The sequence below is a fragment of the Erythranthe guttata genome, chromosome 12 (assembly GCF_056151865.1).
Source record: "Erythranthe guttata isolate IM_541 chromosome 12, IM_541, whole genome shotgun sequence".
Classification (NCBI taxonomy): Eukaryota; Viridiplantae; Streptophyta; class Magnoliopsida; order Lamiales; family Phrymaceae; genus Erythranthe; species Erythranthe guttata.
Window position 1 is genome coordinate 4734310 of NC_142544.1, and position 21444 is coordinate 4755753.

The 21444-nt window shown below is 36.1% G+C and overlaps 1 protein-coding gene across 1 annotated transcript; it reads left to right on the forward strand.

The window, feature by feature from the left end:
• The first annotated feature begins 593 nt into the window (after positions 1-593).
• LOC105950091 (callose synthase 5) lies at positions 594-13787 on the forward strand. The gene is made up of 42 exons (XM_012973407.2): positions 594-1119; positions 1315-1415; positions 2333-2454; positions 2570-2666; positions 2807-2917; positions 3027-3155; positions 3247-3339; positions 3644-3735; positions 3818-3944; positions 4072-4209; positions 4284-4360; positions 4441-4519; positions 4603-4728; positions 4813-4927; positions 5056-5393; positions 5709-5761; positions 5851-5911; positions 6002-6083; positions 6165-6214; positions 6334-6420; positions 6920-7042; positions 7140-7231; positions 7340-7427; positions 7495-7655; positions 7914-8037; positions 8124-8218; positions 8295-8394; positions 8523-8674; positions 8762-8871; positions 8970-9092; positions 9184-9252; positions 9498-9687; positions 9816-9927; positions 10013-10132; positions 10219-10334; positions 10419-10502; positions 10706-10818; positions 10904-11133; positions 11921-12718; positions 12810-12860; positions 12960-13145; positions 13225-13787. The coding sequence occupies exons 1-42, from the start codon at positions 936-938 to the stop codon at positions 13453-13455; spliced, it is 5730 nt and encodes a 1909-aa protein (XP_012828861.2). The 5' UTR covers positions 594-935; the 3' UTR covers positions 13456-13787.
• The last annotated feature ends 7657 nt before the right edge of the window (positions 13788-21444 follow it).

Sequence of the window (21444 nt, forward strand, 5' to 3'; positions counted from 1 at the left end):
GTTTTTTTTACTAAATTCTACAAGAAGTAGATATATAAAAAGATAATAGGGAATATGAACTAGAAAATCAAATTATAGAGGTCTATAATTTTGCATTTTGAGTTTTGTCTTTTATATATTATTTTAAGTTTTGATTTTTTATTAGGAAAATATTATCATAATTTTAGTAAATTAACTACAACTAAATATTTATAATAATGTTTTATTATTAAAAAATCGATTGAGCGAATAATTATCGGTCAATCGACTTTTGCGAAATTGAACCACCAGCCAATACATGATGAATCAGTTAAAATCGTCGACATACTCTATCATCACTTAATTATCGCTTATTGACTATGACAAATAATTCAAAATGGATCGATTGACCGATAAAATCCGCGCTACCAAAGAGAATGTCAAGAAATTTTGACTTTTTGGGTCAAAGAGGAAAATGAATAGGAAAAAGACCGAAGGAGAGAAGAAAGGGAAACTTAAAATAGCGATCTTCCAACGGTCAAATCCGCAGAAGCCTCAGATTCAACCACGTGTCCATCTCTTAATAATTTCAATTCTCCCTCCTTTTTCCCGCACAATCCCCCATTTTCCCTTTCATTTCTAATCACACGCACAAAACACACACACACACGCACACGCACAAAACACACACATTCTTCTTTCTCTCTCTACAGAAATTACCCATCATCTGAATCTGGATTCACACGAGCGAGAATTCAGACGTATCTACGTACGCATAATGTCGAATTGTTTTGTGATTTCAGGCTGTGTTTTTGCTTTTATTTTTTCCCGTAATTTGATTTGATTGGGCGGCGAGAGGAAACAAAAGGGCGGAGGAGGAGTAGGAGATTCCTTTTTGCAGCTCGGCTGAGCTGGACTGTGCGCGGTGGTTTGTTCGATCAATTGCTCCGGCGGATAGTTAATTGGACCGAACGAAGATGGCATCCGGGGTGAATTTTGAGCACACCCTGTCACGGCGGCCGTCGCGCAGCGCCGCCATGACGACTTTCTCCATGGAGGTGTTTGACAATGAGGTTGTTCCGTCATCGCTCCAGTCAATTGCCCCAATCCTCCGCGTCGCTAAAGAGATCCAGAATGAACGCCCCCGTGTAGCATATCTCTGTACGTAGCCACCTTTCCAATTTCCGTTCCTGAAGTATTTGTTTATTTATTTATTCCCACGTCTTCATTTTATGCTGTTCTCAGACGAATTCTTTGGGGGATAATTTTTTTTTTTTGGCTTGCATGCAATTCTATTTTGATTTTTGAAGTTCATCATCATTTTTTCTCACTCAATCGGGTTCAATTGTTCGACAGGTCGATTTTATGCGTTTGAGAAGGCGCACAGATTGGATCCAAATTCCAGTGGACGAGGTGTACGGCAATTCAAGACAAGTCTTCATCAAAGATTAGACCGGGTAAATATACTTCCTTATTTAGCCCTATATATATGTATATGGATGAAAATTTTCGTTCCGATCTCGTAAATGCTACGCGTAATGGAATGCAACAAGTTGTTCCCACGCGTATATGTTAGGATATAAACTGACCGATGAAGTTAATGCGAGTGTAGTACAGAACAAACCGTCATACCATATTAAAAGTATTTTTGTACGGCTAAATTAAAGTCAGCATGTTGTTTATATTTTTGCAATAATAAGTACACAAACGATAGAATGTGTGAAATTTTTTCATTAATGTTAAGACAGAATCATGAATATATCATATCAGTCCCCAAGAAGTAGCTAATTTTGAATTAGGCTAATGAATATAAGTTTAACAGTAGATAAGACATATTAATACGGTTATTCAATGTTAACGGGCCATTAATTAATTTTATAATAACATTATTATTACTTTTATTTTCTGTTTAGGCCATTCAGCTCACGCGGCCACACACGTATGATTTTCTTTCACATTGTATATTCCAAAAATCCAATGAATTTCGATAAGTTGTTTTATTTTCCTTCAGAAATTTTCACCAACTTTCTTTCGAGGGAGAAGTGATTCATAATGCACTCATGTACTTGCTTTAACTTGGCCCTTGTTTATATTTGTCTTTGCCTTCTACCCCACTTATAATTGCTCGATTCTTGAGATACTGGATGGGAATAGGCCAAGGAGCTCTTCTGCGTAAATTTAGAAAAAAATGCAATAAAGATGATCTGAAGAGTAATATATCTATAGATAGATTGGAATCTCACTCAAAAGAAGGAAAAAAAAAAAACGGTTGATTGAATGCTTTGTATGAAGTGAACCATGTAGACAGTTTAATGCATAGTTTATTATTCCTCTTATATCTCGATAATCAGACTTATGGTAAACTCCTAATCAGGACAATGCTTCAACTCTTGCTTCTCGGGTTAAAAAAACCGATGCCCGAGAGATTGAGAGCTTCTACAAGCAATACTATGAGCACTATGTTTTGGCACTTAACAAGGGGGAGCAAGCTGATAGGTACCTGCTGAGAACAGACTAGTTTTACAGCAGTTCTTTTTTCTCATAGAAAATTATATGTTTAAAAAGTACCTGTTTAAGCTGATCAATAATTTATTTGGTTTTCTTCTGGCAGAGCTCAGCTCGGAAAAGCTTACCAGACAGCTGGTGTGCTCTTTGAAGTGCTTTGTGCCGTTAACAAGACTGAAAAAGTTGAGGAAGTTGCTCCTGAGGTCAGTTTTCATCATAGCCGTACAGATTATCTTATATTTATTAAGTCCAATTTTTATTTTCTTGTTAATATTTTTATAACTTGAGGCACAATTCGACATCATAAAGAACTTAGCATATTAAATTGATTGTTATCAATCAGATTATGGCTGCAGCAAACGACGTCCAGGCGAAAAAGGAAATCTATTCTCCGTATAACATTCTTCCACTGGACTCTGCCGGAGCATCACAGTCCATTATGCAACTTGATGAGGTAATGCATTTGTGCCATCTTAGTAATGATGGGCATATTGAGAGGTGACTTTCCAAAGATACATAGTCAGCTTTTAAGTACTGAGAGGGTACGTTCTTTATAATGTCAGGTCAAAGCTTCTGTGTCTGCTTTACGGAACACTGTGGGTTTAGCATGGCCGAGCTCATTTGAGCAAACTCGGCAGAAAGCAGGGGAGTTGGACATTCTTGATTGGCTGAGGGCCATGTTCGGGTTTCAGGCATGTCTTGTGAATTATTAAAATACAGTAATGCATTCTGTGTTTTTCTTGATGAGGACATTTAGTGACTGGGTTATTTTGATATCTACAGAGGGACAACGTCAGAAACCAAAGGGAGCACTTGATTCTGTTGCTTGCAAATATTCATACAAGGCTAGTCCCCAAGCCTGAACCGCAAAATAAAGTATGTTTCCCCTATCTGTTTTCCTCTGAATGAAGTGGAATCTCATAAATTGATCATTTTAACTGTTAATACTAAAGAAATCAAATATTCTACTACGTTTCAATGTCTTCAGTTTTGACCTCAGATTTAACCTTGAAATACTAATTGTTGCATACTTGCATGCTGTAGATTTTTCGTTATTTTCAGCAGTTCTTTGTTCACATTTTGTATTCAATTTTTCGCAGTGCATCATATATGGTTGTACATTGACCGATATATATTTCTGACCTTATTGAAGTAAATTTTACTAATTATATTTCCTTAGCTTGATGATCGAGCTGCTGATGCACTTATGAATAAACTTTTCAAAAACTACAAGTCATGGTGTAAATACTTGGGAAGAAAACACAGCTTAAGGTGAGATGATAGAATTCTGCAGTAAACTAAGCTTTCATTTCATGGAGGTATTGAATTTCCCGAATAAATTATCCTGTCACAGGCTCCCCCAGGCGCAGCAGGAAGTGCAACAAAGAAAGATTCTTTATATGGGCCTTTATCTTCTTATATGGGGTGAAGCAGCTAATGTGCGGTTCATGCCAGAGTGCCTATGCTACATTTTCCACAATGTGAGCTTTTTACTTTCTTTACATAAAAGTAAATTGATGTTGAAAAAACTGTGGTGACATGCCCCATTGAAGTGATTCACGAATCCTATAAATGTGATCGTTTTGGATTATATGACCTGATGTTCAGATGGCATACGAACTCCATGGACTCTTAGCTGGAAACGTTAGCATTGTTACTGGAGAAAACATCAAGCCTTCTTATGGTGGGGACGATGAATCTTTCTTACGGAAAGTTATAACACCCATTTACCGAGTTATTGAAAAGGTATTTTTTTCTCAGAAGAATTGCATTTGCGTTTCTGCTTCAGAGATAACCAAGTGGTGCTTATTTTGCTCCAGGAAGCCAAGAAAGGCAAAAATGGTAAAGCCCCCCACATAGCTTGGTGCAACTACGATGATTTGAATGAATATTTCTGGTAAACAGAAGCCAAAAGTACTGTTCATTATCGAAATAAATCTATCCTTTCTGCAACTGTAATTTGACAAACTAGTACAGGTCATCAGATTGCTTCTCCTTGGGTTGGCCAATGCGTGATGATGGTGAATTCTTCAAATCAGTTCGAGAGGTACCACAGGTGAGATCAATATTCTTGGTAATATTACCTGTTTGGGTGAATAAATCTTGCTTGTATGCTTAGTGGGACAACCGCTGTTTTAGGGGAAACGTGCTCATCAGAAAAAGCCTGGAAAACTGGGGAAATCATACTTTGCAGAAACCCGCACATTATGGCATACATTCCGAAGTTTTGATCGTCTGTGGACATTTCTAATACTTGCTCTACAGGTAAGTACTAATTAAAACAGAATGAAAAGGAATAATCTCCTCCTTTGTCTCTGCTTTGCTGAATTCCGGGATTGTTTCATGCAGATAATGGTTATCATTGCATGGAGTAACATTTCTTTGTTCGATATCCTCCAGAAGAATGTCTTATACAGCATGTCTAGTATTTTTATCACAGCAGCACTTCTTCGCCTCGTTCAGAGTATGTAGTTCTTACTATAAAGTTACCAATTATTGTTCGGAGTATGTAGCTTGAGCTTGTTAAGATTTAGTAATCGACTGCTAAAGCTTGTTTCACTGATAAAAAAGTTCTTTTTAAATTTCTTTCAGGTGTTTTGGACTTAATTCTTAACTTCCCAGGCTATCTGAGATGGAAGATCACTGATGTTTTGAGAAACTTCCTCAAGATAATTGTGAGCCTTGCATGGTCCATCATACTTCCTATGTGTTACGTGAGCCAAAACAATTCACCGTCATTTAGCAAGATCAAAGATATGCTTCCATTCCTTAATAAAATGAAGGGAGCGTCTTCTTTATACATCGTGGTCGTAGCTGTATACCTGCTACCAAATTTATTGGCAGCAGTCTTGTTTATTTTTCCAATGCTGCGACGCTGGATCGAGAACTCTGATTGGCTTATTATTAGGTTTCTCCTTTGGTGGTCACAGGTATGCCTTAATTTTCTTCTCTACTCTTAGGCAAGCATTATGTTTTCCTTGAAATACATATGAAGGAAAACATTTTCCCTAGTGTGATCTATACCAAAATTCAAGGTCCCGACTTATAACTTAGAATCTTAGGGAAGAGATAATATGCAGGAGAAGAACGATTCATCGGATCATAAAATGCAAAGCTCGAACTGTTACTTTATACAATTCTCTTTCTCCTTTGCAGCCTGCCTGAATTTCTTTATGTGCACTCTATCTGTTTCTTGAGTTAGGATTTTAGATTCATCCGTATAAGCTTGGCCTATAATTTTGCAGCCAAGAATTTACGTCGGGAGGGGAATGCATGAAAGTCAATTTTCACTTCTCAAGTATGTTTGAGCCAAGTGGTTTACTCCTTAAGTCATTTTTGTTATACATCTGTCATTGACCATGTTCTTGTTGTTCTAATTGATAACAGGTATACTCTATTTTGGGTGTTACTTCTGTGTTCAAAATTTGCATTTGACTATTTTATGATGGTATGTCTTACAATACTTAGTCAGTCAAACATATAAATACTGGCAATTGCTTTTTGTTTTTGGTTATAATTCGAGCCTCTTTTCGTCCAGATAAAACCTCTGGTAAAGCCCACACAAGATATAATGGACATTAACCATGTTGACTATGCTTGGCACGAGTTCTTACCAAATGGTATGAGTTCAAACCTTCGATTTATTTCCAGAACCATCTACTCAATTTACAAATGTTGAGGTAATCTTATTGCGGATGCAGCTAAGCATAACTATGGAGCTGTTGTTGCACTTTGGGCACCAGTTATCTTGGTACGTTTTATCATTACGACATTTACTTTAACATGATTTTTCATATTCATATTCCTTTAAATCTTCACCATTCAAATTCTTTATTCTCCATAACCCGAGTTATGATAATCTTCATGCAGGTTTACTTCATGGACACCCAGATATTCTATGCTATATTCTCTACCCTTTATGGAGGTTTTATTGGTGCGTTCGATCGTCTTGGTGAGGTAATGGACACTATTAAAGACAGTTAATTGATTATTATTTTACTATGATTTTCTATCAGTTTTGGTTGCAGTGATTTCACACTGTCTTCTTATCACCGTTTTTAGTTAAAAAATCCAAGTCTCTAATATTGTAAATGAACAAACCGAAAAATGTGAAATTCATCTCTAATAAAAAGTAAGGGTTATTGTAATTAAAATAGATGAAACTATGTTCATTGCACATTAGACAATTGTTTATCATGTCCCAAGCTTCAATAACTCTGTTTCCACTCTTATTTATGTTCTATAGTCGTAGGAGTTGTCATGTACGACAGAGAGTTACAATTTCAGAGCATATATTTATTAAGCAATATTTCAGGTTCCAGTCTCTTTGCTTTCTATTACTCGCTGAGGGTAGAAACTATAAAGTTCCGGGATTATTTGATAATAGCGTTTGATGAGTTCTATATCAAGTTAAGATTGTTCATCTTTTCTCTGTTCACTTTTTGCCTCTCCACAGATTCGAACTTTAGGTATGCTAAGGTCACGTTTTCAGTCTTTACCTGGTGCATTCAATGCTCATTTGGTGCCATCTAACAAAGCTAGGAAAAGAGGATACTCTCTTTCAAAGCAGTCGAAAGAGGTTTTTATTCAACACTGGACTTGATATTTCTTCATCTCGCCAAGAAATGGCTATTATGATCCCGTCTTTGAACTTGTCAGTTTCCTGCCATACGTAGGTAAATGAAAGTAGGAGATGTGAAGCTGCAAAATTTGCTCAGTTGTGGAATGAAGTAATCTGTAGCTTCCGTGAAGAAGATCTTATAAACGACAGGAAATGCCCCTAGAACAGACTACGCTTTGTATCCTATCCTACCTTTCTATTTTACTTGTTTGAAAATTTATGACAGACTGGAGCTAAACTTGGAATTATTTACCTCAGGGAGATGGACCTGCTTCTTGTACCTTACTCCTCAGATCCTAGCCTGAAATTAATACAATGGCCCCCCTTCTTGCTTGCTAGCAAGGTACATAAATTATATACTTGTTATCTATTTATGTTCATAGTCTTCGTTTGAGTATCTGTCTCTGCAGATCCCGATAGCGTTGGATATGGCAGCTCAATTTAAATCGAAGGATGCTGACCTCTGGAAACGTATATGTGCGGATGAGTATATGAAATGTGCTGTCATTGAATGCTACGAATCATTTAAACTTGTACTGAATGCCTTGATCGTTGGAGAAACTGAGAAAAGGTCATAGTTGTTCTTACTTATTTATGGAGCTTCTAATTTGCATTAGCTTGTCATACTATATATATATTTTTCCCAGTGAAATATGTATGTCATTAGTATATGCAGCTAGTAATCAGTTTCAAGCTTTCCTGTTACTGCACTTCAAACTACTTATATCATACAAGATATTTTCTCTGTGTCTCATAAATATTGAACTACAGTTAAGTATCATTACTGGCTGGCAGCTGCATTGCCGTTTAACATTTTCGCCTGGAACAGGATTATCGGGATCATCATAAAAGAAGTTGAAAGCAATATAACAAAGAACACATTGCTTACAAATTTCAGAATGAGGTCTTTACCTGATCTTTGTAAGAAATTTGTGGAACTTGTGGAGATATTGGTATGCCATGTATTATCTGTACTTCATTGTATTACAATTTTCAATTTCAAGTTTCATGTATGCAAATTTTTCTATGTATACTGCAGAAAGATAGCGATCCATCCAAGAAAGATAGGGTTGTTTTATTGCTGCAAGATATGTTGGAAGTAGTCAGCCGTGACATGATGGTGAATGAGATTCGGTTGGTAAATAGTGCGTTATTTAGAAGTAGTGTTCTATCTGGTGGGTCCTCATGAAATTTACTTCACCGAATGCAGTGAACTTGCCGAAGTTGGTCAAGGAAGCAAAGACTCTGCGAAGCAACTTTTTGCCAATATTGTATTCCCTCCCCCAAATACTGCACAATGGGATGAGCAGGTATATGCAAATGCTTTTTTCGACTTATACCTATCAGTTACATGCACTCATGTAATCACACGAATGAAGAAAAACCTATTGGTGAATATATGTAACCCTACTACTTGACATCTGTGTTCATTTCACAGATACGACGACTCTATTTGCTACTTACTGTTAAAGAATCTGCAATTGATGTGCCAACAAATCTTGAAGCGCGACGGAGGATAGCATTTTTCACAAACTCACTTTTCATGTACATGCCGCGTGCCCCTCGAGTGCGCAAAATGCTGTCATTCAGGTGCTAATACGGTCCTTCTAGTACCTGCAATGCACTACATATTTTTCCTGGATTACCAACAATCAACAATGTATATTGGCATTGCAGTGTTATGACTCCCTATTATAGTGAGGAGACTGTCTACTCCAAAAGCGACCTTGAAATGGAAAATGAAGATGGTGTATCAATTATATATTACCTTCAAAAGATTTATCCAGGTTTGGTTAATGTTCCCAATCAAACATGTTCGTAGAGCGTTTATTGGTTCCTCAATGTGGTATTATCCATTTGACAACAAAATTTATAATTCACTCAGATGAATGGAATAACTTCGTCGAACGCCTGAATTGTAAAGTATCCGAAATTTGGGAAAATGAAGAAAAGATACTGCAACTACGCCACTGGGCCTCCTTAAGAGGACAAACTCTTAGCAGAACAAGTTGGTTTAGTTTCTCTTGCTGTCTCTATCTTTCCTGCGCTCTCTTATCGCATCAAATTGTTAGTTTGATAGTTATCTTTTTTTCATGCAGTCAGAGGGATGATGTATTATAGAAGGGCATTAAAGCTTCAAGCTTTTCTAGACATGGCTACAGAAGATGGTAACACATTCTTTTCACAATTATACACGAGACCTTACAAAAAATTCTAATTATTTTGCAGAAACTTTGAAAGAGAGTACATATGGTTTATTCTTCTTATCGGACTCTTTGTATCATCTGTGAAATTCTCGAAACTCACTGTCTTCTAAATCAGAACTGTTGAAGAAGCCGAATAAACAAGTAGTTATCAGACTACCAGAGATAATCAGCTTTTCTTTCTGACTGCTTTTGCTTAATTTGAACAGAGATACTTGAAGGGTATAAAACTATTATAGAACCATCGGCGGAAGATAAGAAGAGTCAAAGATCCGTATATACACAGTTAGAGGCTGTAGCTGACATGAAGTTTACTTATGTTGCCACCTGCCAGAACTATGGAAACCAGAAGCTCAGTGGAGATCGTCGCGCAACTGACATTTTAAATTTGATGGTTAAGTAAGTTGGTCATTTCTGACGAGTTCAGAATATAATCTAGTATATATTAAGAATATATCGCAACTCTTATGTTAATGAGCTCATTTGAAAGGAATTTCTTTTGTCTCTCTCTCTCTACTTCTTTGCAGTAATCCATCTCTTCGTGTAGCATATATAGATGAAGTTGAGGAAAGGGAAAGTGGAAAAAATCAGAAGGTTTATTACTCTGTATTGGTAAAAGCTGTTGATAATCTTGATCAGGTAAGTAGTGCTTCAAATTCAAATTAAATATCAAACCAACTCAGTTTTGACTCCAAAGCTGATTAAAGTTTGTTTTCTTCTGTAGGAAATTTACCGTATAAAGCTGCCTGGTTCAGCAAAGGTAGGAGAAGGGAAACCTGAAAACCAAAACCATGCTATTATCTTTACTCGTGGGGAAGCTCTTCAGACCATTGACATGAATCAGGTAAAGAATTTGGTGAACTTTGAAGTCATTATGTGGGTGAAGAAGTTACCTACAGAAACAAATCGAGTTTATTTTCTTCTTTGTAGGACAACTATTTGGAGGAAGCTTTTAAGATGCGCAATCTACTTGAGGAATTCAACGAGGATCATGGGGTGCGATCGCCTACAATCCTGGGTGTTCGTGAGCATATTTTCACTGGAAGGTTGGATATCAGCTGTTGGTTTCTTGTCCATTCGGTACGCATTCAGGTTTAGGTGTCTCTAATGTTTCACATCTTCAACTGCAGTGTCTCGTCTTTGGCTTGGTTTATGTCGAACCAAGAGACAAGCTTTGTCACCATTGGCCAGAGAGTTCTTGCAAGACCATTGAAGTATGTTCTCATTTCTTTTTCATCAAAAACAGAACAATCGCTCTTGGTGCTTGTTCTATTGTCCAAGAAACAATATACCTCATCTTTAATTGATGGTTGGAGTATAAGTACTTAGAAAATGTGATGATAACTATAGCAAATTCTGGAGTAGGTTGCACTCTCAGCTTTTACATGTTTCCTTTCTCTCTAACTGCTTTTTACAGGGTGAGATTTCACTATGGGCATCCGGACGTTTTCGACAGAATTTTCCACATCACCCGAGGGGGTATTAGCAAAGCTTCAAGGGGAATTAATCTTAGTGAGGATATATTTGCTGGTGAGACCTTGAAACAATATTTACCCACATATATACTTATGTTATACATACATACACACTGACATATATGCCTTGATGTGTGAAGGTTTTAATTCAACACTAAGACGTGGAAATATAACTCACCATGAATACATTCAAGTTGGAAAGGGACGAGATGTTGGCCTCAATCAGATCTCACTTTTTGAAGCCAAAGTTGCGTGCGGTAATGGGGAGCAGACACTCAGTCGGGATATCTACAGATTAGGGCATCGCTTTGACTTCTTCCGCATGTTGTCATGTTACTACACAACAACTGGTTTTTATGTCAGCTCAATGGTAATATGTTTCACTTTTGCTAATCTTAACTACAGATATCGTGAACTTTGAATTTCTTATAGAAATAATATTCGACCATAATGATACATGTTTAACGGTACTGCATCCTTCATTTTTAAGACGGCTACAGAAACTTAAGCATGAGTAGGGGCAAGGCTTATTCCTCGTAACCAGTTTTTGCTGCCTATTACTTTCTGATTGAAAATGTAAACGTTCGTGTTGCGTAATTTCCAAAGGAAAGCATTCTGATTAGGTCTTGTTTCATCCTTAATTATTCGGTAGGTTTAACTTTAGTATTGGTGCAAGCTAAGTGATAATTACATACTGTAATACTGTACATGGAAATTCATATTCTTCTTTGCAGCTGTTTTCTATGGCATGCTTTTGGTACAAGTATGATATTTCTTGGCAGTCCCTAGAACAGTACGATTTAAAATCATCCCTGACTGGACATAGTGATTTTTCGCCTAAACTAATTGATTCGACAAAATATTCCCTTTAATTAAATGTTAATCATGTATACATTGTGCACTTATTGTTTAAACCTATCATACGTGATACCTATCTTCACATGGTTGCATGTTGAATTGGTAAACTGTATGGAGATTTTCATCTGTAACTTAGTAGAGTAAGAACACATTTAGTAGGATTTATGATTAGATATCCGGGATCAATTACGCTTACCTAGTAGAACCTAAGCATAAGATCTCAATAGTTAAATGGATTTGTTTTGTTACGTACTTCATAAAATTTTTAACTGAACATAATATTCCTTGATCCTATGCAGCTGGTGGTCCTTACGGTATATGCATACTTGTACGGTAAGCTCTATCTTTCATTAAGTGGGCTAGAGAAGACCATAGTCAGACACGCAAGAGCTAGAGGAGACGATGCTTTGACAGCTGTCATGGCTTCTCAATCTATTGTTCAACTAGGTATTTTAATGACACTCCCCATGGTTATGGAAATCGGACTCGAGAGGGGCTTTACAACTGCAGCTGGCGATGTAATAATCATGCAACTTCAACTAGCCGCTGTCTTCTTCACTTTCTCACTCGGTACGAAGCTCCATTACTTTGGCCGAACAGTGTTGCATGGCGGTGCTAAATACAGAGCCACCGGCCGTGGTTTCGTGGTGAGGCATGAAAAATTCGCAGAGAATTACAGAATGTACTCGAGGAGCCACTTCACTAAAGCTCTCGAATTGATGATTCTCCTCATAGTTTATCATGCCTATGGAACAGCTACCCCCAACTCTAAAGCTTATCTGTTCCTCACTTTCTCGATGTGGTTCCTTGTTATTTCGTGGCTGTTTTCTCCGTTTCTTTTCAATCCTTCTGGATTCGAGTGGCAGAAGATAGTCGAGGATTTGGAGGACTGGACTAAGTGGATAAGTAACCATGGTGGAATCGGAGTTCCAGCTACCAAGAGCTGGGAATCGTGGTGGGATGAGGAGCAAGAGCATCTCCAATACACGGGATTCTCCGGAAGGTTCTGGGAAATCGTCCTTTCTCTGCGCTTCTTCTTGTACCAGTATGGAGTTGTTTATCAGTTGCATGTCACACAGAATGACAAGAGCATTGTGGTAAGAATCTGGAGTTAATTTACCTTTCATTTGAGCAGAATTTGAAAACATTTCTGAATATTGATTGATTAATCCTCTATTACTATTGCAGGTTTATGGTTTATCTTGGCTGGTCATTGTTGCTGTGGTGATAATTTTAAAGGTCAGCATCATATAAATATCATCAAATTTCATATAAATATTCTATATTTTCAGTTGTAAAGAGAGAAACTTAAAAAATAGTAATCTTTTCGATCCGCAGATTGTGTCGATGGGGAGAAAGAAGTTCAGCGCAGATTTCCAGCTGATGTTTCGACTTCTAAAACTGTTCTTATTCATCGCATTCATAATCGGACTTATCATCTCCATAAAATTCCTCGAGCTCACAATCGGAGACATTTTTGCCAGCTTGTTAGGCTTCTTACCAACCGGATGGGCACTTCTATTGGTACATATATATATATCTATACATACACACTTTATTTATTCGTTGATTTGATCAAACAACCGTATGTAATCTCCAACAGATAGCACAAGCTTGTAGGCCTATTACAAAGGGACTGGGAATGTGGGGATCGGTAAAAGCTCTAGCAAGAGGTTACGAGTACCTAATGGGATTCGTGATTTTTGCTCCAGTAGCGATATTAGCTTGGTTCCCGTTTGTGTCAGAGTTCCAAACAAGGCTGCTATTCAACCAGGCTTTTAGCCGAGGTTTGCAGATTCAGCGTATTCTTGCCGGTGGAAAGAAGAATAAGTGATCAAATAATACTTCCGTATGTATGTATATGATCATTACGCAACACTAAATAAGTAAATATTCTTGATCATTGCTTAATGATGAGGAAATGAAGTACAGATGAGAAGAGAAATGCAGGCCAAGTGACCATAAAGCTGGCTGTATAGATTTTTTCTACTAGGCCTTGTTTTTCTACACACATACACACACACATATATATACGTATACCTTGTGCTATGCATGAGAGAATCATTTTGTAGAGAACACAGTCACATACGGATTTCTGTTATATAGAAGAATAGATCAAATTTGTTATACACAATTTCTTTACAATATTCATATTACATGAAATTCCTAGACCCCTATAACAAAAAAAAAAAAAAAATTGAGTATTAGTAGAAGCCTTTAGGGCCTGCTCCTCTACTGTTGAACCTCGGTTCATCTTTTAGCTCATGGACCAACAATGGACTTTGCAGTTCATCGAGAGAAAGTGCATCTATGTCCTTTGATTCTTCAATGGAACATACAACATAATCATATTTTGGTGTTAGGGAACGCAATATCTTCTCCACCATAGTAATATCTGTTGTTCCCGATACATAAAACGGGTAGTGAATTTAGTAAATTGGTTGAACAAATTAATTAGTGAAAATACGGAAAGATTAGCCGAGGCGAGTTGACTCTGTCCTTAAGACGAAATTTCCCCGCAACGGTGCTAACGGATTAAATGGAAATCGTCTCCCAAGATACAACGGCTAAACTTGGAATAGGAGCACTCCAAATCCCAAGTACGACGAACTGTACTTTGTGTAGAACTTTTCGAGAGAATCTGTGAAGGGTAGGCTTAATATGTAGTACGCTTATTTTTTTTTGATTGAAGTGAGGAATTTTGGGAAAGTTATGGTCTATTTATAAGGTTCGAAAAGTAGTGTCCTTTGGAGCAAAAGGTACCTTTTGTTTGAATGGTTGCACCATTTCGAGTTGAGCCAATTGGGAGTGGTTGCACCATTTCGAGTTGAGCCGAATGGTTTGCATTGGTTCGGCCGCACCAATTCAGACCAGTCAGACCAATCGAGATGGGCTTCGAGTAATAAGGGCCCAATGGGTTAAAAATCCATGACCTAATGTTTTTGGCCCGTCCCAATATTTTGATATATATACAGCTCAGTACTTCTCTACTTTTCCAATGTGGGATAACTCAAATCCCACTTTCCTTATATTTTGGACTAGTAATTTTTCATTCACCACAAAATTGGTTCTAATCCAAAATTCATTTATATACTCAATTAGACCGTACAATAACATTGATAAAAAATTGTTCATGACTCAATTTTTAACCAATTTTCCCAACAATCCCCCACATGAATGAAAACGAGGGCGTCGATTCTCTCTAGAGTTCCCACGAATAGTATTGCATCGGGATAGGTAGCATATAGCTTTGAACCTTCCGTAGTGGAGTTACATCGGATTTACTAGGCTGAGTAGTGAACGCGATGTCTTGAACTGTCAGCCGTTCGTGTAAACCAAGACAATGCAACCCACACAATACTATTCTCACATTTCCTTAGTTCTCATGATTGTGTCCGTTTTGGCCATGGACACACATCTTGGATTCATAAGTGTTTGTCAAGTTTTTGAAGCGGCCCTCACTTCATACACTTACATAGGTGATCTCCTATTAAAGGTATCCTGCCAATACCTCACCTTTTGTTATAAGGTTTTGGAATCATTAAAAGCTTTCGCTTATCCTTTACCCTCTCTGCAGGTAGCACTATTATCTTTCGCGGGAATGAGTTAGGAATGAGTTCCTTAGTGCTCAACTGAACTTTCTTAGCTTAGTTGTCCCTTTTGAACCAGTTCTTGGGATCTCCAGTCAGCATGGTTGGGTTACCACCAAGATTGTCCTTAATTTATGGGTTTTAATCCCATTGCCCTAGATAGGCAATATGTTTGATCTCTTTAGTTGACTTTTAGTCGCGGATCCGCTATTAACCATTGATTTTCATAATCAATGTTATATTATTTATTTTGAGATCAATTGCCCAATGGTCTTATGTGTACGAGTGTATCGATACTTGCCATTATACATGTCGTTTGTGCCCTTAACGTAACCGATTGGTTATCACAATTTATCCATAATTGTAGACACCGACTTAGTCCAACACGGAACATCCTCCAATAATTTTATGAAGTTTATTCAACTTCTTTTATAATCCTTATCTCAAGTTATACATTCGAATTCGACCATGAATCGAGCTATTCAATTTTGTTTGAGGATTTCCAAGATACATAATCTTAGTGGACTCTTTACATCCAATGTACTTTCCTAATACAATTGGATATTTTCTTTAATGTAATCCATTTAAAGGCGATACTTAGATTACCTAAGAACCCTTATAATATCATTGAATGATTATTTATTTTGGAATTACATATTTACTACTTTGCAATTCATTATGCTGCCAAACTATCCAAAAATATTTGTAACTGAACCATTGTTCATCATTATTTTTGGCAAGGTAAACCCTTGGTCTTTAGATAACTAGATCAATTTTTCTAGTAGTGCCTCAACATGAGACTTTCAATATGACTATCTTTGTCTTAGTGATTTTAATCTATAAGATTACATCGTCTAGACCCTCGTCTTTTGACATCAAACATAATTTTATTTCTATTTTCAATATTTTCTCAACGTTCAAACTAATATCATGATCATTATCTCATGATTATAATGTCGTCTATGGACATACACTTCCATGTGCTTTTAATATAAACACAATGGTCACACTCGTTATTATGAGAACTATTTGATAACACAATTTTATCAAATATTACTTTAGAAGGACTTAACGGACTCCAATATCTTGTTATAAATTACCAAAAATTCCATTGCTACTAATTTAGCTTTATAGGACCACCATTAATCCTTCTTTTGAATAGTCCATTTAAACCTTAATGGTTTACTACTTGGAAGAAGACAAACTAACTTCAACGTACATCCTTCCAATGTAGACAATATTTCAATAATTGTCCTTTGTTCATTTTATAACTCATAAGTTATAAAATCAAATCAAAATCAAACATATTGATTTTATTTGTCATCTTGTTGTATCTTGGTTGTTCATCACTTTGATGATTTACCACTCACACATATATTAACTTGGTTGTTCATCACTTTGATGATTTACCACTTACACATTTATAAGTTCTTTTATTACGAACTTATTTATTTTCTTATTTTACAAGAAAACAAAATATAGTCAATTTGCATCAAGAGTGACTATCTCGTGCACAATCATTAGATATATTCAATATTTATCCACTTGACTATACTAGGCCTTATATTAACTTAGGTACTTTTTTACCTTGGCCTAAACACCCCCACATTTCTAAATATTAATGTGGTTACTGGTTAGGGCCTAAAGACCCCCACAAATTCTAGAGTATGTATTCTAGAATTTATCAATATAATATCCATAAACTTTTTCCAAGAGTTTCAATACTCATTTTTTAATTCATTTGTCAAAGTTGGATTTTCCAACTTTCATTCACATAGCATTTAAATGCTTTGAAATCCTTATTTTTTATTTATCAATAAGGATACACATTGTAACAAAATACATTTCTTTTTTTAGTTAGAGAAATATATTGGATCACCAATATGATTTAATTACAAAAAAATGTATTTCAAGAAATCACAAAAAGATAAATCTTCTCAAGATACTTAAATCTTGTCAACAAATGAGATAGTAAGATTTCTTCATTTTCCTCAAAAGAGAAAATTCGTCAAGATACTTAAATTTTGTCAATAAACAAGAGAATATTAATCTTTAAAAATGTTGGTTGATCTCCACTATTCAACATTAAAGTTAGAATATATAAATTCTAATCTTAATCATTCATAATTTAGGATTGTATGTCCTAAACTGCCGTTCAAAATTCAGCCAAATCCAACGATTTAATTCTACAAAACGAGCTCTTAAGTAAATTGCTCGAATTTTATTTCAACAAAGCATTCATTGTTGTTTACAATTATTTCGGATGTTTGAAAATAAAAATCCAATCTCATCCATTCACATTTTAGATCATCACCTTGTAAATGTGATATCAAAAAAAAAAAATCAAATCGAACCAACAATTCGATCTTCTCTTATGTTCTTGAGACAAGAACTACTCATGTGCTCTCATGAATTGAGCTTCTCTTTCTTTCTATTTTATTTCAATTCATGCTTTTAATTAAACCGTAGTATGATTCATATATAAAACATATGTACATCAATATTATAATAAACATAATATTTGACATGTGAGCACGTCTTTCATACTAGTTGTGATCATAGAAAGAAACAATATATCAAGCATATTATATCAACATATACATAGTATACACACGATCATCAAATTTGAACATAATATTTCATGGCATAAATAAATTCATATCCAACATAATGAATTGATAAAAATTCTATAGCACGTAATCAATGCATGTCCATGCAATAACACAATTCTAAGGAATTAGTATGGCTTACGCAAATAATAATATGTATAATAATATTCCTTTTACTAAGTAACTCATACTTAATATACGAGACAAGTCTAATCGATCATGACAAAAAAAAAAACGTTAATAAGATCACGTACTCACATATTCGAAAATCAATCAACCGGACAGTTCCACATCAAATGAAAATTGGGAGAAAGTTAATCCCATATCAAACTATATTGCATTTTCATGAGAAATGTCATTAGTATAGCACTTATCATGCGGTTTATGATAAACTTATTCAAATAATTAGCACATACGCTATCACTTTATTTTATTTAGGATAAACATATTTCTATTATTTATGTACATACACAAACATAATGAATATTCATTAAGCATATATATTGTATATGGTTTACCATGCTTCCACATAGAAAATTAAACTATCATGCAATAATCCACCATCATATAGCATTATCAATATATTTCACAAATAGATATCTTATAATTAAAAAACGTACCCGATAAATTATATGTTCGTCAATTTAAAATTTTGTGGGTAGCACCAAATTGTGTCAATATTATGGCAGTGCTGAATGATTTATTCATATCTCTTCCGTCTGAAGTCCGATTTTGTTGATTCAATATGATCCGAACAGCCAACAAACTTTTCTACAACTTTTATATTTTACGTTTTCTGAGATTCGGACTGGATCATGATCAAAATAAGCCTCGAAGTCGGAATAGGTGTGCTGTAAATTTGCACCTACAATGGAACCAGAAAAAATTATTAAATAATATTCATGAATCAAAAATAATATAAAACCTCATTATTGATCTTCGATTCAGTCCTCTTTCACCAAAATTTCGTGCATTGGACATTGGTGATGCGTTAATATGCGACGAGTTGCATTGGTCACGAACGGTTGTAATTTTTCATGAAAAGGTGCATCGGCAGTTCTGCCACCCTTTCGTGTTTTCATCATAACTTCCTCATACGATCTCCGATTGTGACGATTTAACATGTTCTGGAAAGCTAACTTGATTATCTACAACTTCTGTGAAATGTTAATTTGCCATATTCGGACTTTAACACCTTTGAAAATGGGAAAGAATGTGGACTTCATGTTCTGTCCGAAAATGAACTTTCTCCAATTGTATTTTGTAACTTCTTGATTTTTGGCAGACTATCTTCTTCTCCATCTCGTTTACCAACGTGTGCAGAAAACACAATTTACTAAATCACAAAGATTTCGTCTTAAGATTGTTGTTCCCGATACATAAAACGGGTAGTGAATTTAGTAAATTGGTTGAACAAATTAATTAGTGAAAATACGGAAAGATTAGCCGAGGCGAGTTGACTCTGTCCTTAAGACGAAATTTCCCCGCAACGGTGCTAACGGATTAAATGGAAATCGTCTCCCAAGATACAACGGCTAAACTTGGAATAGGAGCACTCCAAATCCCAAGTACGACGAACTGTACTTTGTGTAGAACTTTTCGAGAGAATCTGTGAAGGGTAGGCTTAATATGTAGTACGCTTATTTTTTTTTGATTGAAGTGAGGAATTTTGGGAAAGTTATGGTCTATTTATAAGGTTCGAAAAGTAGTGTCCTTTGGAGCAAAAGGTACCTTTTGTTTGAATGGTTGCACCATTTCGAGTTGAGCCAATTGGGAGTGGTTGCACCATTTCGAGTTGAGCCGAATGGTTTGCATTGGTTCGGCCGCACCAATTCAGACCAGTCAGACCAATCGAGATGGGCTTCGAGTAATAAGGGCCCAATGGGTTAAAAATCCATGACCTAATGTTTTTGGCCCGTCCCAATATTTTGATATATATACAGCTCAGTACTTCTCTACTTTTCCAATGTGGGATAACTCAAATCCCACTTTCCTTATATTTTGGACTAGTAATTTTTCATTCACCACAAAATTGGTTCTAATCCAAAATTCATTTATATACTCAATTAGACCGTACAATAACATTGATAAAAAATTGTTCATGACTCAATTTTTAACCAATTTTCCCAACAATATCTCCCATTTTCTCGCCATGGAAACGCATTTTGTTGCTGATCTCCATAGTTCTAGCACAATAGCTAGTGACTGATTCTCTATGCATCTTTGATTTGGAGTGTTTCAAAATCCCTTCTCAAGGGTTGAAGTTATGCATGCTTCACTCTCGTCGAGCCTTCATATTTCTTCTTCATGGAATCCCAAATATGTTTGGAAGTTTCTTTGCAAAGAATAGTTTCTAGGATGGGACGATCAATCGCCTGAAAGAGATAATTTTTTGCCTTTAAATATTTCAGCCGTCTCGCTTCCAAGTTTGTTTTTACACCTTTTTCGACGTTTCCAATTTCTCCAACACCAGTTTCTACGACTAGCCAATACTCTTTGGATCGCAGAAAAATTCTCCATCAAAATGCTCCAGTGGTCGTAATGACCATCAAGTGTGGAGTGGCTGCATGCACAAAATTATTTTCTGAACCCATGGATGACAAAACAAATAATATTTTACCCCTATTTTTTAGAAAAAAATCAAATAGATGCAATATCATAAACTAAAAAATCACAAAAAATTAATTACAAAACCACAAGACCAAATTTTAATCTTCTCCATCTTCCAAAACTCACAAAACAACTCTTTCCTCTTCCATAAATACACAAAACCTCAACATTTCTCCAGTGATAAGGACTGCTCGGTTCCGATGGCGACGCTTGGGGGCCAGATTTTTTGCTTCGACGGTGAAGGGTTTTGTTGTGTCTAGTCTTGCAATGTTTTTTTTTATTTCCAAAAGTAACTTGTCTTTTTTGTATTTCAATAACAAAACAAGAGAAATATAATTAATGGGCATATTAATCATTTCATGATTTTCCTCTTGGATAAATAATATTTTTGTGTGGTCTTTCTTGTAGCTGGTCTTCGTCTTAGTGGAACTAGTTCGAATAGCCGCAGTTATTGTTATTAGGGAAAATTAGCAAGAACTCCCTCATCTAGGAAAATGAGTTAAGGAAACACCCCCTCCAAAAAATAATTAGAGAAAACCCCATTAGTTAATATCTCACCCAAATGCTATTTTAAAATTCCCAAACCACCCTTATTAATATTAAATCACATTTTCACGTTTCAAAACTCTAACCCATTTCATTTGCCATTTCTCTCTTCTCCTTTTCTCATCTTTTCTCTGTTCTCTTCTCTTCTCGACATAAATTCGGAGGAAAAGAAAGACGTCGACCAACGGTGGTGGTGGCGGAAGAGTATTTGCTGCTGCCTCCCGCCGCCGCGTGAAGGGTGGTGACTGATCAGTAGTTGGCGGCGGTGGTTTCAACAGACGACGTTGAAGCTGATGACTAGCGCTCGTCGTCGAGGGCGCAGTGGGTTGACGGCTACGAGGATGAGGCATGAGAAAATCACTGTTGGAATTGATGTTGATGAAGGTATTTGTTTGTTTGTTTGTTTTTATTAATTCAGTGTTGGTTTTGTCATGTGTTCAGAAATTGTTTATGGAGTGAACCACAGTC